Source organism: Macaca mulatta, chromosome 3 (genome assembly GCF_049350105.2).
Source record: "Macaca mulatta isolate MMU2019108-1 chromosome 3, T2T-MMU8v2.0, whole genome shotgun sequence".
Taxonomy (NCBI): Eukaryota; Metazoa; Chordata; class Mammalia; order Primates; family Cercopithecidae; genus Macaca; species Macaca mulatta.
In genome coordinates this window covers 128544888-128562622 of record NC_133408.1, presented here as the reverse complement: position 1 = coordinate 128562622, position 17735 = coordinate 128544888, and the positions used below count along the sequence as shown (strand labels likewise).

General features: G+C 37.0%; 1 protein-coding gene across 6 annotated transcripts in view; it reads left to right on the top strand.

The window, feature by feature from the left end:
- Positions 1-17735, top strand: part of CDK14 (cyclin dependent kinase 14) — a 727116-nt gene that overhangs the window by 301721 nt on the left and 407660 nt on the right. For all 6 annotated transcript variants that reach the window (XM_028846085.2, XM_077998072.1, XM_001102520.5 and 3 more), the window contains one exon: positions 17461-17540. In XM_028846085.2, coding sequence (XP_028701918.1) covers positions 17461-17540 — 80 coding nt within the window. The remainder of the gene's footprint in view (positions 1-17460; positions 17541-17735) is intronic.

The window sequence follows — 17735 nt, the reverse complement described above, 5'->3', positions numbered from 1 at the left end:
AGCAACATTCAGAAAGAGGTATGATAGTGTAAAGAACCAATCGGGGGCTGAAGTGAAGGCTTGGCCTGGGACCAGTCAGGGGCTGAAATGAAGGCTTGGCCTGGGACCGATCAGGGGCTGAGTGTACTGAATGAGAATGGAAGTTCTCACTCTGGTCAGTGGACTCTATCTGGAACTGATAGTTTGGTGTTCAGACTTCAAAATGTCCTTTGCTTGAAGGTCGAGTTTTACTGGGAACCCGTTCCTGTCTGCCTAGGAATTTGTCTGCCTCCTGTCGCTATCAACAGTACTGTAAATAGATGCTCAATTAATAAGTTACCTGTGTGATGATTGGAACGTGTTTTGGAACATTCCAATCAGGCTAAGGTTGATGAGACAAGACGAACAAATGGACTTTTGGGATAGAGATTTGTTGTCAGGACATAGGAAGGTCTTCAACTGAACATTTGGGTATAGCCTCTGTACCTGGGTTCATAGAGTAACATCTGCTAGCAGAATTCTCCTGGAGATGATTTGATTGGTTGTCTTGATGATTTGATTGGTTGTCTTCTGTCACTATAAATAGAGCACTCCCACTGGACTGAATTCCAGCCAGGCCATCTCGGAGGTATTGTGCCCCATAGGTTCTGCCTCCATGTGCCTGCGAGGCCTCTACACCACTTTCTCACTCAGTCTTCTGTTGCCTAGCTAGCAAGATTGCTTTCACCAATAAATCAAAATGCAAGAGTCATGAAACATTATGAAAGAAAAGTGTTGGAGTCATTTTCCTTATGAGGAAAGTGTGACCTTATTGGAACTTGAGGCTTCCTGGGTGATGTGGTTTGGCTGTGTGTTCCCACCCAAATTTAATGTTGAATTGTAATTCCCAGTGTTTGGGGAGGGACCTTGTGGGAGGTGATTGGATCATGTGGGCGGATTTCCCTGTTGCTGTTCTCATGATAGTGAGTGAGTTCTCAGGAGATCTGGTTATTTTGAAAGTGTGTAGCACTTCCCCCTTCGCTCTCTCTTCTTCTTGCTCCACCAAGTGAGGAAAGTGCTTGCTTCCCTTTTGCCCTACTACCATGATTGTAAGTTTCTTGAGGCCTTCCCAACCATGTTTCCTGAACAGCCGGTGGAACTGTGAGTCAATTAAACCTCTTTTCTTATAAACGACCCAGTTTCAGATGTCTTTATAGCAGTGCAAGAACAGACTAATACACTGGGTTTCTACTTAAGCCCATCCACTAAAAGGATATATTATTAAACCACAGCAAAATAGATGACCAACTATAAAAGTTCTGTAGAATGTTGTTTTTGGGGAAAAAAAAGTCTACATCTGAAAAAATCCTGGAAAATATACATACACGTTGAAGAATTTAACTCTGAATAGTGAGATTACTGTTGGTGAAAAATTTTTCTGTACTGACCAAGTATTCTTCCATAAATATGTATCAATCAGTGTTATAATTAAGATAGGACTTATTAATGTCTTTCTAAAATATATTGGTTTATTTTGACGTTTGTAAAGAATGATTAGTTGAAAACCACCAAGAATAATGACACTACTTTCAGATTAAATAATTTCATCATGAGTGTCTTGAAAAAAAAACAAAAACAAAACACTGTTATAAGCAGAGTGCCTTTAATGAATGAAGGAGTAATATAAGAGTGTGGACTACACATGTTTCTTCTGTGGTTCATACTTTAATTATTGCAACCCCACAGATAACTTAGAAAGTCTGACCACCTAGATCCCAATTGTGAACCTGCCTCTTCTAGTTGTATGACTTACAACAAATTATTTAGCTATCCTGTGTCTCAGTTTCTTTATAAAGTGAAGATAATGATAGTATCCATCACACAGAGGTATTAGAGTGATTAAATGAGACAATGTAAATGAAGTCCTTGGCCCAGGGCCTGCCACGTAGTGGATACTTGAACATCAGTGCTAGTTTTGCTTTTACTTTATTTTTAGAGACAGGGTTTCACTCTGTCACCTATTCTAGAGTGCGGTGGCAAAATTATAGCTCACTACAGCCTTGAACTCTTGGGCTCAAGCAATCCTCCTGCCTCAGCTTCCCAACTAGCTGAAATTAAGGGTGTGAGCCACCTCGCCTGGCTCTATTTTTGAATTAAAGACTATTATCTTGATATTAAATTTATTGACTGTGTATAAAACCAGTTCATTCCAAATCAGGCTAATTTATACTTCGGCTTGCTTGCTAGGTTTTAGAAGTAACACTGGCATAGGTCTTTTATTTTCTTTTTGTTTTTCCTCCTCTCCTCTCCTCTCCTCTCTTTTCTTTTTTTGAGATGGAGTCTCACTCTGTTGCCCAGGTTGGAGTGAAGTGGTATGATGCCAGCTCAATGGAACTTCTGCCTCCTGTGTTCAAATGATTCTCCTGCTGCAGACTTCAGAACAGCTGAAATTACAGACACTTGCCACCAAGCCTGGCTAATTTTTGTATCATCTTAGCCAGGCTGGTCACGAGCTTCTGACTGCAAGTGATCTGCCTGCCTTGGCCTCCCAAAGTGCTGGGTTTACAGGTGTGAGCCACCACGCCTGGCCAGCGTAGGTCTTTCTTATACCAGTTATATATAACTCTTAGAATTTTTTCTTTTTAAAATCTGTTTAGCTCTTCAGTTATATATGAAGTAATATAAAACCTGATCTTCAACATGTGTAGGTAGTTCTTTTTCAACTTTATATTTAATTGAATAACTTTTTAATTTGATAATGGTCTTGCCTGTAAGACAGTCCATTTTAAGTGACACCCTTATTTTTAGAATAAGAGTCCTTTAGATTCAGGTAATCAGTGATGCCACATAGCATTGTTCTCTAATCCTTTTTTTGTCATAAAAACGTTAAAGTACATAAATTTGGCTTTTCTTGATATTATTTTTAATTTCCTTTTGAATATATTCAACAGTAACATTTCCTATAAGTATGAAAGTAATACATTTTTATTGGGGAAAATAAAAATCACTCATAATCCTCTTGTCTTAATATCTCTCTATTACTTTCACCAGGCTACTGTGAAATTTTCTTTATTTGTTCTCCAAGGGCCTTTGCAGGCAACCAGAAAAAGAAAATACTAGCTTAAAATTGTGTTTATAACTTAAACTGGAGGGGTGTGTGTGTGTGTTTTGGTCTCTATTAGAATGGGTGGGGAAGAGTCTGAACTCTGAATACCCCTGCCTTAATGACTCTCAAGGGCTGTTTTAATTGTTTTCTCCTGCTGTTCTAAGCTTCACTTAATTTCATATGACTATTTTTGGACGCGACATGCAAAATCTCTGGTTAATACTATTTGGCAGTGAATACTTGGGGACTCCTCAGAGCCTCATAGTGGTGAATCAGTGATGTGATTTTTTTTTTGTGCATCTCATTTCACTTCTTTGGAGATGCTTTTTTTCATGAGAGTGGAAACTTGACTTTTCTTGCATGATCCTGGACGTGTATGTCTCTGTTAGAGAAAGGGGGGGCATTTATGACTCTGTTTAAGAAACAGGAACAGAACGCTTTAAACACATCTTTGGACCAGGAGGCTTGAAATGCTGTAAAGTTGAGCATCAGATTTATCTGCTTTTCTTTAATTCTAGCTCATGTAATGATTCACTCTCATCGTGATGGTGTATTTGGCTTTTAAAACAAAATTATGAATGAATGGATTTGACTTTGATTTTTAGATACAGTATGAGATGTAGTATGTAAGAATTAGCAAGAGTGTAATAAGTAATCAAAGATTGAGGACAAGTGATAATATCAAGAAGTATATCCATTTCTTTTCTGCTTTTCTAAGACAGTTTCTGTGGGAAAATAAAAGGCTACTACAGATAAAAATCTATTTGAAATGGCAACTTGACCTCAGAAGGAGAAAATTTGATTTCTCTAGAAATGTAAAATACAGCCTTTTCAAAGACCTCAGTAATGTGTTTCTCCAGACAAGTATTCTTGAAAGTAGGATCAGAGAAAAACGAAAATACCTCTTCCTCCTCCCCCTCCCCCCTCCTCCTCTTCTCCTTTTCCTCCTCTCCTTCTCCTCTTCCTCCTCCACCCTCCTCCTACCTGGTTTCTCCTTCCCCCTTTCTTCCTTCTTCTTCATTTTTGTTATTTGGTGCTGGTTTGCCTTCACAGAATTCCTTTCTTCATAGTTTTCAGTGTATGTGGGTATTATATGGTACATGTGGGTATTATGTTTATGTATAAACTTACAGAACTAATTAACATAGTAGGTTTCAAATCTCAGTATGTGAGAAAAATCAATCTGAAAAAGTCCTCATAAGGAACTACATTCACTTATTTTTTATGAAACTATCCCATCTCATCAAACACGGCCCTTCTCTAGTAATTTCAAGAGTATATGCAAACAACTACTTTTTACCTCTGTGGATGACTTGGGGATTTTTCCTGTGCTTTGCCTTCTTTTGATGTGTTTGCGGTTCTTCCATTCCTGGTCCTTGATAACTTTGCCTTACTTTTCTTTAGAATTTTTCCTTCTTTCATCATTCATTTTGGTACTTTCCTGTCTTCTCTGTTAGCCGGTAATCTCCTCAAGGGCTCTATGCATGTTACTTCTTGCTCCACCTGGAATAGTTCCTTGCATCTAGGAAATATTTCTCTTCAAGGTCCTGAGAAGTATACAACCCACAGCCCTAAAACTCCAGAAGGTTAATGTATTAAAATGGATGATTAAAGTCTCTCAAAATTGAATAATCAAACATCAAAGCAGATAAGCACAAGTCATCTCAATGAGAAGAGTGGAAGAATTAGAAACCGAGTGTGAACTCTGCTTTGAAGTTCACACACACAGGGGTTGTGGGGGTAGAAAGGTCACAGAAGAAGTGCAAGCACTCACCTCCTGACATCATTGTTTCCAAGGAGAGTTCGTTTCAAGCATGAAAGCACAGAACAAATATAGATGTGAATTAAATTGACAAATGTCTTAGGACATTTGATAGTACTTTGGTTCTCTATGGAGTTCTGATTGAAGACTTGAGATGACTGTTTCACAGAATTTTAAAGAAATTTGGAGTTGAAATTGTTTCATCATTGTCAGTGACCTTTGAGGAACTATGAAAAATTGGAGAGACGTTAGCAGTCTTGAGATGTCCAGACCTTTACAGAAGATAAATCTATTAACCAGAACCGAAGGAAATGGTGTCACATTCCCCTTTCATGCTCTTCTTCTTCCCCCTTCTCTGGTTTCTGAACAATTAGAAAGCAAAATAGTGACAAGAAGTTAGTAAAAAAAAAAAAAAGTCATACTTAAATAACCTTAATTCCTTGTTTGGATCAGATTTTTAAGCTAGTAGACTTGCAGAACACTGAAGCTATTATATATCTGCTTATTTTTAAAATGTTGCTAAATGTTCCCAGTTATGTTCTGGTAGATAGCAGGATTATAGGCAGTTGAATGATGTGCTGTTGCTGATGGTGGATCTAAAACAGGCTGTTCAGCTGTACCTCAGAGTGTAGTACGTTTTCCAGTAAGGTGCCATTTCAGTATTTCTTTTACGTGGTAAGGACTTGACTCATTTGTTCACCACTGAGCTTTCAACTATGAGGATACTCAAAATAGTTGAAAAACTTTTGAATGTTTATAATAAAAAGGAGACTTCAGTTTTGGAGAGACCAGGCAAAGGAAGAGAAGCAGTGAGAAGCTGGTGTTGGAACCTGAAGGTTTAACACAATGATTTTCAGTCCTGGTTGCATATTAGAATCACTGCAGGTGTTTTTATAAATACAGATGCTAGGATTCCACCCCACACCAGTTAAATCATGGGCGGGGCTAGGCATTGTTGTTTCAAATTTCCTCAGGTGATTCTGATATGCAGCCAAGGTTGAGGACCTGTACCTTGTCATCTGCACAGCTGCAAAAGCTCAGCCCATTCCTCTACAGGCTTTGCCTAATGCACACAGGGGCGGCTGTGCTGAGCAGCAGCCAAAACAGTAGCCGCTATTCCACTGCTTCCAAGAGACTGCCACGATGGAATCCTCTCTGCCTCACATCACTATGTCATATCCCAGGCGCTACCCAAAGTATAAAACTCCCTGATCATCCACTATCCCTCAGACTGCATCCTCATATTCTTCTTCCTTTTTGTTTTAAACCATCTGAAAGTATCATGTTTCTTAATATATGCCCCATACTGTCCCTTTCCTCCATCCTTTAGGCTCTTTCCATGTGTTCTAGATACAGAACATCATTCTCTGATCAGGAAATTCCTACATATTCTCTACCTCTTTTCAGAGTGTTTAACAGAAAACTTTAACAGAAAACTGGCTGTCTCTTGCCAGTCCCCCAAGTAACTCATAAATTTATATGTCTGGCCTAGATTTTTCTATTGAGATTCAGATTCATAAATACCAATGCTTCCTTTATGTTTCCAGTTGGATGTTCCCAGACTAAGATCTTCTTCTCAGACAGAACTCTTGATACTTTTTGTCTAAATCTTTCCTCCTTTAATTTCAATCATTTCAATAAATGATACCTCCATCCACTTAGATGCTAAAATCAGGAAGTTATGGAGTCATCCTTTATAATTTCCCTAATCCAATTCAGTTTCTCCTGACAGCCTGTTTCTTCTGTCTTCAAAATATCATTTTCCTTTTTTTTCCATTGCTCTTACCAGTACCCTGGTAATATTAGCCACCAAGTTTCACCCAGAGCCCCACAACAGCTTTCTGACTGCCCTTCCGTTTCCCACTGTGTGCTCCTTCAGGAATTCTCCACACCATAGTGAGTGAGCTACAGGTACAGAAGTTAATCATGCTGTTACCCTTCTTAAGATCTTTCAGTGTTTTTTGTATCAGTCCTTTATGCAGCCCAGAAGGCCCTTTGTGATCTGGCTACTGTCCTTCTCTCTAGCTCTTCCACCCACAACTCACTAGCTCTATCCTTCCTCCCCAGTTTTTTCTTTCCCTCCCTCCTTCCCTTCTTCATTTTTGTTTAACACATCACATTCTCTCCCTCTGAGCTTTTGTGCAGGTTGTTCCATCTGCCTGGAATGTTCTTGGCTTATTCTTTTATCTTCCTTTTTTCAGCTTAATCCTTTCCTGTGGAATGTAAAAACAGACCCTTCCCTTCCCTTCCCTTCCCTTCCCTTCCCTTCCCTTCCCTTCCCTTCCCTTCCCTTCCCTTCCCTTCCCTTCCCTTCCCTCCCCTCCCCTCCCCTCCCCTCCCCTCCCCTCCCCTCCCTTCCCCTCCTCTCCCCTCCCCTCCCCTCCCCTCCCCTCCCCTCCCCTCCCCTCCCCTCCCCTCCCCTCCCTTCCTCCCCTCTCTTTTGCCTCTTATTTTCTCTCTCTCTTCTTTTCTCTTTTTTAAGAGATGGGAAGCCGGGTGCAGTAGCTCACGCCTGTATGGACTAAAAGATTGACATATAACTGCATTTCACTGCAATGTATAGACTCAATTTTTCTGGATTCAAACAAAGTGTATTTTAATACTGTATAGTTGATGTTAGGGAACCATTTAATTTTTTACATGTTATCATATAGTACTATCATGTGTTTTAAAACACAATGCTTATCTTTCAAAAAATAAAACTAATATAAAATAATATAAGGTCTGGGGCTTCTTTCAGAATAATTTCAGCGAATGAATATAGCACTGAGGCGGGCAGATCACGAGTTCAGTTGTTCGAGACCAGCCTGGCCAACATGGCGAAACCCCATCTCTACAAACGATACAGAAAATTAGCTGGGCATGGTGGTGCATACCTGTAATCTCAGCTACTCAGGAGGCTAAGGCAGGATAATTGCTTGAACCCAGGAGGCAGAGGTTGCAGTGAGCCGAGATTGCACCATTGCACTCCAGCCTGGGCAAAAGGGTGAGACTCCATCTCAAAAAATAAAAAATAAAAAAAATAAAAAGACATGGGCATGCTCTGTTGCCTACGCTGAAGTGCATGGTACATTCATAGCTCACTACAAGCTTGAACTCATGGGCTCTAGTGGTTCCCCCACCTCAGCATCCTAAGTAGCTGGGACTACAGGCATGTGCCACCATGCTCAGCTATTTTTAAAATTTTTGTAGAGAGAAAGGGTCTTGCTGTGTTGCCCAGGCATGTCTCAAACTCCTGGTCAGAAGTGATCTTCCTTCCCCAGCCTCCCTATTTCTTTTATATAGTGTGCTGTGATTTTCTCTTATCACGTTTATACCAATTCATATTGTACTCTTTAAAAAAGAACTTATTATAGAAAATAACTAGTAGAGAGCATAGTCATAATAAAGTTCCATTAAGCCATCACCCATCTTCAAACATTGGCAACTCATGACTGACCATATTTCATCTATATTCATTCGCTGAAATTATTCTGAAAGAAGCCCCAGACCTTATATTATTTTATATTAGTTTTATTTTTTGAAAGATAAGCATTGTGTTTTAAAACACATGATAGTACTATATGATAACATGTAAAAAATTAAATGGTTCCCTAACATCAACTATACAGTATTAAAATACACTTTGTTTGAATCCAGAAAAATTGAGTCTATACATTGCAGTGAATTGCAGTTATATGTCAATCTTTTAGTCCATAGGTTACCCCTACCCTGCCTTTTTTCCCCCTTGAAATTGATTTGTTGAAGAAACAGATTCATTTCTCCTATAGAACTTTATGAAGTCTGGGTTTTCCTTGTTGTTTCCTAATGGTGTTATTTATAACTTGTTCCCTTTTGCCCTTTAAATAAGTAGGTAGATTTAGACTTGGTCAGAATCTAACTGTCGATAATCTACTAAGTGATTATGGTTAGCAAAATGGTGATATTCAAATTCTGTCTTTCCTTCCTCATTTGTTACATGCAGTATATCTGTAGAGAAACTTCCTAAAATCAACTACAATATTTAATTATACTGAGGTATAGTATATATGAAAGAGTATGAAAGGGAAGGAAAATGCTTGATATATTCTGTATTAAAACGTTTTAAGTAATGAAATGATTCTATAATGACCTCCAAAATGACCAATTAAGTTTTTTTGTTTCATTTTAAAACTTATAAATTTAGACATACTTTATATCTTTAAATTGCAGGTATTATTTTACTAATGCACAAATTGTTTCATTTTACAAATGAGAGCCTCCGGAATCTCTTTGACATGCCTCAGTCATTTTTGTACTTAGGTGTTCTGTGTCTGTTTTCTTGGCTAGACTATTGGCTCTAGTCAATAGTATAGGGGACTAGACTGTATTGGGGGGATTTGCCTGTATTGTTTATCCTTTATCCCACACACAGACTCATAGTCTCTCAGTTAACATTTATTGAATAAGGGGTGGGATATTAAAATTTCATTAAGTGGAAGGCTGTCTTATAGAAGAGGACCTAGTTTATTTAGTCTTTGTGGATTCAGATCTTGAATCAGAGTAAAACTCACTGGAAGCATTTTTGTCTCAACTTAGGGAAGAACTAAATAATTTGAATTTTTGTAGAGGAGTTGGGGTTCCATCAAAATCTTTTAGGGACTGCTTTGTTCCAGGCAGTGAGAGTACAAGGATAGACCATCAAGCCAGTGAGCATCTTTTTGTCCCTTTGGGAGCCTGGATGATTACTGAGGTTACTTTTAATTGCAAAGTGATAATGTTGACAGATTTCATTTTTAGAAAGGTGCAAATTTGGGTGGCTCAAAATTGCTGAAATGAACGTAATTTAATTTTTTCCTATGAACATTATATGCTACTCTAATATTATGTTTCTAAGTATTACGAGTTTGTGTATAAAGCATTGATAATGATGAATCATGCTTAGTAGCAATCAATTCTTTTTATAGGTAATAATTGTTGATTGAATATGCCCTTTCCTCATTGCATTAAATCTTTTTGCATTGTTAGTCACATCCTAATAAATAGCCATTCTACTATTGTTTTATTAATCTTTGAATTTTATTCAAAAAGAAATTAATGTGTCCATTTTTGCTTTGCTTGGTTGTATTTTTGAGGTTTTACTGAAGAACTATTTGCCCAACCAATGTCCTGAAGCATTTCCCAATGTTTTCTTTTAGTAGTAAGCTTCCACAAGCAAACAATCAACAAAGTGAAGATACAGCCTATAGAATGGGAGAAAATATTTGCAAACTGTTCAACAGACAAGGGATTAATAACCAGAATACATAAGGAACTCAAATAGCAAACAACAACAACAACAAAAAACCCAAAAAAAATCCCCCCCCACTCCTAAAGATCGATTAAAAAATGGGCAAAACATTTGAATAGACATTTCTCAAAAGTAGAGATATGCATGTCCAACAGGTGTATGAAAAAGTGCTCAGCATCATTAAAAATATGAGAAATACAAATCAAAACCACAGTGAGATATCACCTCACTCCAGTTAAAATGGCTTTTATCCGAAAGACAGTCTATAACAAATAGTGATGAGAGTATGGAGAAAGGGGAATGCTTGTATGCTGTTGGTGGGAATGTAAATTAGTCTAGCCACTATAGACAACAGTTTGGAGGATCCTCAAAAAACTAGAACTGCTATATGATCCAGCAATCCCACTCCCAGGTGTATCTATCCAAGAAAGGAAATCAGTATGTTGAAGAGATACCTGCACTTCCATGTTTATTGCAGAACTGTTCACGATAGTCAAGGTATTGAATCAGCCTAAGTGTCCATCAGTGGATGAACGGATGAGGAAAATGTGATAGAATATTATTCAGCCATAAAAACGAATTAGATATGGTCATTTGCTACAACATGGGTGGAACTGGAGAACATTAAGTTGGCAAATAAGCCAAGCGCTAAAGACAAATAGCACATGTTCTCACTCATATATGGGAACTAAAAAATTTTTCTCATGGAGGTAGAGTAGAATGATGGTTACTAGAGGTTGGCAAGGGTAGTGGAGAGATGGAAGATAAAGAGGGGTTGATTAATAGGCACAAAAATATAGTTACGTAGAAGGAATAAGACCGTTTGGTAGCACAATAGGATGACTATAGTTAACAATAATTTATTGCATATTTCAGAATAGCTAGAGGAGTGGATTTGGAAAGTTCCCAACAAAAAGAAATGATAAATAATTGAGGTGGTGGATGCCTAAGTTACCATAATTTGCTCATTACACATTGTATGCTTATATCAGAATATCACACGTACCCTGTAAATATGTACAACTATAATGTATCCGTAAGTTTTTTAAAAAAGAAATTAAGACAAACTAGTTTTAGTCTTCTTCCACTTCTCTCTGTATTACTTTGATATAGATTATGACAAGGTGTAATTACTGACAGTTTACCTTGAAATTCTAATTTATTTTTCTAGAATAAAATATAGTAGTTAGCACTTTTGGGATATTCCTAAAGAGTAAATGTTAAAACAGTATTGAGATGACTTCTTATTCACACCTGAATAGGAATTGAATTTAGATGACAATAACAATGTCATGAATATTTAAGCTTAATTTTTGAAATATGTATGTAATAAATACAGTATAGTGAGCATTTTAACTAGCATATAAAGAGGGAATTAAATGAAACACTATTAGTATAACTTTAAAAATATTTTTAATAATTTTGCCAAAAATATGTAAATTCTTCTGAAAATATTGTCCTTGCCCTACTCCAGCTTTCTACTGTCCCTGCTTCCGTAGTATCTACATTTCCTTCTATTGCCTCTTGACCAATACGGCAAGGAAACAAGAGCATTGTATCTATCTGTACTTGGTCTTATTTTCCTTTGCAGTTTCTCTTGATACAAAATCATAATGGAAGAGAGAAGCAGAATATATTAAATTTCCCAGAGTATATTAAATTTATTTTGGGTATACTGCTTTAATTTCCTTCATATCCTCTAGACATAATTTCTTCTAGGTGTTAGCACATGGACACTATTTTCAAAGATGACCCAGATAATATTTGTAATTTTGTTTTCTTGTGCTAAGTTACTCTATTAATTTGAAGTAACTAATGGAATAGAAGACCTTTAGGCTTTCCTTTGAGAATTTTTTTTCCTTAAGAAAGTTCTCTTTGAGCTTCATAACCAGTTTCTTTTGAAACTGGAAAATGTACTTTGAGCTAAGTGGGAGTTTTCCTTTATTGTTTTTGCAAAACATTAAATGAACAAATTAAATGAACAAATGGGCGAGAAAATAAATAGGCTGTTTTCTTTACTGAAAACTTCTATGCAGGGGCCTTGGTTTTTTTTTTTTTTTTTTTTTTTTTGAGACGGAGTCTCGCTCTGTCGCCCAGGCTGGAGTGCAGTGGCCGGATCTCAGCTCACTGCAAGCTCCGCCTCCTGGGTTCACGCCATTCTTCCACCTCAGTCTCCCGCGTAGCTGGGACTACAGGCACCCGCCACCTCGCCCGGCTAATTTTTTGTATTTTTTAGTAGAGACAGGGTTTCACTGGGTTAGCCAGGATGGTCTCGATCTCCTGACCTCATGATCCACCCGTCTCGGCCTCCCAAAGTGCAGGGGCCTTTGAAAACAGTATGCTGAGAATAGATAGGGCTCAAGGACAATATCTCCAACTGAACTTTTAATGAACTCCCGTAGGCGCCAAGAAGGCGGGTAGATAAGAAAGAATATAGAAACAAGGTACTGAGTAGAAGGTTACATGTGGGAAAAGAAAGTTTGTTTTGCATTGCATTCTTTCTGCTGAGGTGAGGTTTATGGAGTATAAATAAAGTGAGGCGAAGGCTCTGAGTGCGGCCGCCATGTTCTCTGTGTGTCTTTGTCTTTGTGTGTGTTCTTTCATTCTCCACCACCCCCGGTGGGGCCCCCAACATTCTAGACCTTGCTTTACTCCCACAAGAAAATTTTATATTTACACGTTTAGGGCACACAGACGTATGGACAAAGTTTCTGAAATTGATGGATTTGGATTTGTGCTTTGTGCTTAGAAACAGTTTGAAAGTTAGATCCCCTTTCAGCCTGGCTCTACCTGGCTACCCAGTGTCCCCATGTCCTGTGCATGGAGATACTCTCCCCACTCCTGCCCAATTCTGTTTTTCTTGGTACAGCACTTTGGAACTCATGCTGCATGATGGGTAGAATAAAGCAGTGAGTCACGGCTCCTTTGGGCCAAGCTGGGAATGACAGTTACTGGAAAAATAAGAGAATAAGCATAAAGAATCTCTGAAATAAAATGGCTCTCTATACAGCTTAAAGCAACTACAGGCAAATTTGGCAGTAACTGCAGTAGAACATTTTGTGGTAATATTAGCACAATTTAGAGCCCTTTTTTCATCATGTTATTTACCTGAATTAACATCTCCACTGGTAATCAAGCCCTGATTGCCTTCTGTTCATTAGCCTTTGATTTAATTAATAAGACTTGTTGAAGAGGGATCTTCAATGTTTTTCTGTAAACAGCTCTAATTTATTGATTCAATTTGAATTTTGTGATTATTTCAAGTTATTTAAATCGATGTTTGAATTATATGTTTTAAGTTTTCATAAAATAGGTTAAATCCTCACAATAATTAGAAGACAAAATGTTTGTTTTGTTTTTCGTACAGTAATATATCTTTTTTGATATCTTTAAAAATTTCCATTTTGTAAATGAGTTAGTAACTTACACTTTCAAATATTTCAGGTCATACTAAACTTTAAAATAAGACTGGGTGCGGTGACTCACGACCTGTAATCCCAGCACTTTAGGAGAGTGAGGCAGTAGGATCACTTGAGCCCAGGAGTTCAAAACTAGCCTGGGCAACATAATGAGACCCTTTCTCTAATTTTTTTTTTATTTTATTTTAATTAGCCTGGTGTGGTGGCATGGCTTTGTAGTCTCAGCTACTCTGGAGGCTGTGGTAGGAGAATCTCTTGAGCCGAGGAGATGGAGGCTGGAGGCTGCAGTGAGCCATAATCATGCCATTGCACTTCGGCCTGGGCAACAGAGTGAGACCCTGTCTCAAAAAAAAAAAAAAAAAAAAAAAGATTTAAAATACACGTGCACAAAAGGTAGACTATTAAAAAATTTCTTAATGTTATTTTTTTCCACAGGTACTTTTTCTAAAAGTGGACCCAGTGACTTAACATTTTTACTAGGCTTTAAAACAGAGATTCAGTAGTTGCTGAGTGTTGAGACATGTAGATAAAAACTAATTAAGAAAGGAGAAAGTCACAATGACTCTTAGGTTAAAGAGCAATTTGATAATCAATATGATTCTTAATGAGAAATCAGTGAAGCAATAGTAGAAAAGATTAGTGGTCTGGGCTCAGATTATTAAAGGTTAGTGAGTGTTTTGAAACATGTCTGCTGGGTGCAAAAACAATTAACAAAGCATTCTACAAATTCTAAAACTTAAAGGAAATAAAAACTTTTCCATATGTAGATGCAGTAAATATAGAGACCACATCTTTTATTTGTAGAAAGAAAATAAACACTTAAAACTAACATGAAAGATGTTGAAAACTTTATAAAATTTTGGTATTTTTGAAATTTTTTGGAAATAATACTTTTAGTAATTTATTCTGGACTTATTTTGCAGGTATGTTGAGGAAAATGTCGGTATACTATTATAACAGCATCAATATTCATCCAGTGAAATATTTTGAGAATCTACTCTGTGCCCTGAAGGTCCTAGATACTGGGCACATATCAGTTGATAAAACAGAAAAGGTCCCCTTCATTTCTGGAACTTATGATGTAGTATATATTTTAAGGACATTTTAGTTTCAAATGATGTAATACATAAAATCTCAGTGTCGTGAACTGCTGATATGATCATAACTTATTAAAAACAAACACTTGGAGGTTCAATTCATGGAGAATTCAGAATATGAATTCCATGAACCTAGGTCTTGTTTTTTTATGCAGTTATCATAGAAAATCTTTTCAAAGACCCTTTTCACCATGAAAATAATACAAATTAGTCAATGAAGTTACTTAGGGGGAATCCATCTTTAGTTGCACTTAAAAAATGAGTGTTGATTCAATTAAAGGCTGGTGTCCTTTCATTGTGTTACAAGGCAATCATAGTTTCATGCCTGAGAATGTGCTTTAAGTATACGACCTACAGAAGCATGTGGTCCCTATATTCCAGAACTCAGTTCACAATACGTGATCCATACAAGTTAATGCTCTCAAGAGAAATGGAAAGCTTTGCGGGAAAAAGGTTGTGTGTGTGTTTTATGAGTGAGGGGAAAATATCTGTAAATGAGGGGAAAATTCCAAGCAGTTCCTGGAATCAGTTACTGCCTCCTCAGGGAGCCAGTGATGAGCTCAACTGGGCTGAGAAAAATTCATGCAGAGGTCAGCACTAACTGCATCCCAGCGTCAAGCCCCGCCAAAGTGCTTAGTCCTAAAAGACGAAGTGAAGAGTACCAGGTACAGTCTCCAGCTGAACCCCATGTGCATAGTAATTTTTTTTTGCCTGTACCTAGAGCACAAACAGGATTAGAAAAATCAAGAAAAATATATCCAGGAGAAGAGGTTGCAGAACAGAAAAGCAGCAGGCCTGTCCTCTCTGCTAAAGCAGGAGGAAAAAGAAACAACTCCTAACCTTGAGGAGATGGTATGATGTGGAGCCTTATAATCAGGTCTCCCTATCCCATTACTGTAACCAGTAATAATGTATGTCTGTAATCCACTCAATGACAAATGCCACTAGGATGGTTCGACTATGATGAATTCCTTGTTCTTTTGGGTTTTATGTCTATGGCAGTTTTTTTTTTTTTTTTTGAGCAAAAACAGACCAAATAGATGTAGGTTTGAAAAAGAGACATTCAAATTCTTCCAAACTCAGACACTGGATTCTCTGGCCCACATAAGTTCTCCTTTGCTAGTTCTTTAACCTCTAGAGATCTTTGGTAGCCATTTAACTTGCAACAAGAAACCATTTTTGACCTATTAGATTGGCAAAATCAGACACTGAGAACATATAGCATAGGTGAAAGAGGAGAAGCAGATGAGCTCTATTTGCTATAGGAAAGGATACCAAATATTTATATTGGTATCCTCTATGTAGGATGATTCTCCAATATTCATCAAAATTGGAAATTAGAAATGCATGTACCTTTGACCTTGCAATTGCACTTTTAGGAATTTATCTTACAGACATATTTTTACATAGATGTAATTACACATACAAGAATATTTATTGCATCCTTGTAGTAGCAAAATTTGGGAACAAGCTACATAGCTATCAATAGAGGACTGGGATTAAATATAGTATGATATACTCATACATAAGAACACCCTGTGGTTTTCAAAAGCAAAAGGCAGTTTTCTCTGAATTTATGTCACCCAAATATGTTGTTAAGTGACATAAACAATATAGAGTGTACTCTGCATAATACTGTTTGTGTATGTGTGTATATGTGTATATATATGTGTGATACATATATATGGAAGTCTATATATCTTGTACCTTTTACATTTTTAATACAGTTGTCTCTCCATATTCGAGGTTTCTGCATCTGGATTCAACCAACTTTGGACTGAAAATGTTTGAGAGAAAAGACAGATAATATAACAATTAAAATGATATGTGTAAAAAATACAGTATAACAACTATTTACATAGTGTTTATAATGTATTAGGTATTATAAGTAATCTGGAGATGATTTAAAGTGTATGGGTGGTGTACACAGGTTTTATGCAAACACTACAGCATTTTATGTAATAGACTTGCACATCCTCAGATTTGGTATCAGAGGGGATCCTGGAACCAATCCACTGAGGATTATATATGTGCTTTTGTTTTTTCCTATTTTAATTAACAAACAAACCAAATAAAGTATGGTTCTAGGCCCAGTGTAGGTAGAAAATAGAACACTGAAGGAGGGTACTAATATAGATAGTCATATCTTTGATTGATGACAGAATTGACTGAATAAAAAGTTATCTCCATAGCACAATCTTACTTTTAATTGGCGCCAACACATATTTAGAATGTGTCTGGAAGGACCATCTGCTTTGGATAGGTCTTGTGTAATCTTGTAATGGTAAAATATTCATAACTTTTTTGATGACATACTATAATATAAAACACAACTAGACCAAATATAATTTTAGGACGTTGTAGTAAAAAAGAAAAAAAAAAAGGAAAAAATGGGAATGGGTGTTGTTGAGAGAGAGAGAAGAATGTCAAGTTTCTGTCCTTGGGAATTGAATGACCTCAACTAAAGACTGAAAATGAAGACATTTCAGCAGAAGGAACAAAGAGGGAGCTATTGGAGAAACAAAGAAACAGAGTTATTTTTGATTGCATGATTTTTAATTAATCTGAGAATAATTATCAAGTGTGATGATTTGGTTAAATACCAGTTTCATTCTGGAAGGAACACAGTGAATCATAGAAAACTTCAGTTAAATCTTGGCCTGTGCAAGTATGAATATTTAAAATGTGAATATTTATGATGATGATATAGAATTACCAGCCTTATTGAAACTAACCTTGCTTTGGCGGTATAGTTGAGTCACTGACATTTTTAGCATAAAAGCGAATTTATTTAGTTTTATAAATTATAAGGAAGACAATTATAATGAGCACATATATTCATGGATTCACTTATCTTTCATTTCTCACAGGGTAAATGGGAAGTTGGTAGCTCTGAAGGTGATCAGGCTGCAGGAAGAAGAAGGGACACCTTTCACGGCTATCAGGGAAGGTAGGCACTTTTCCTTGTTGATTTGCTTTTGTGTTTCTGTGGTCCCCATAGCTATTTTAATATTATACACCTCTAAATATGCTGAGTTTTAAAATTACATGATTGTATCTTTCATTAAAATGTGTAAACTGAAATTTAAAAATCAGCATCTCTTGCAGTCATATCAAATCATGTTAAATGAAACAAGATTATCTG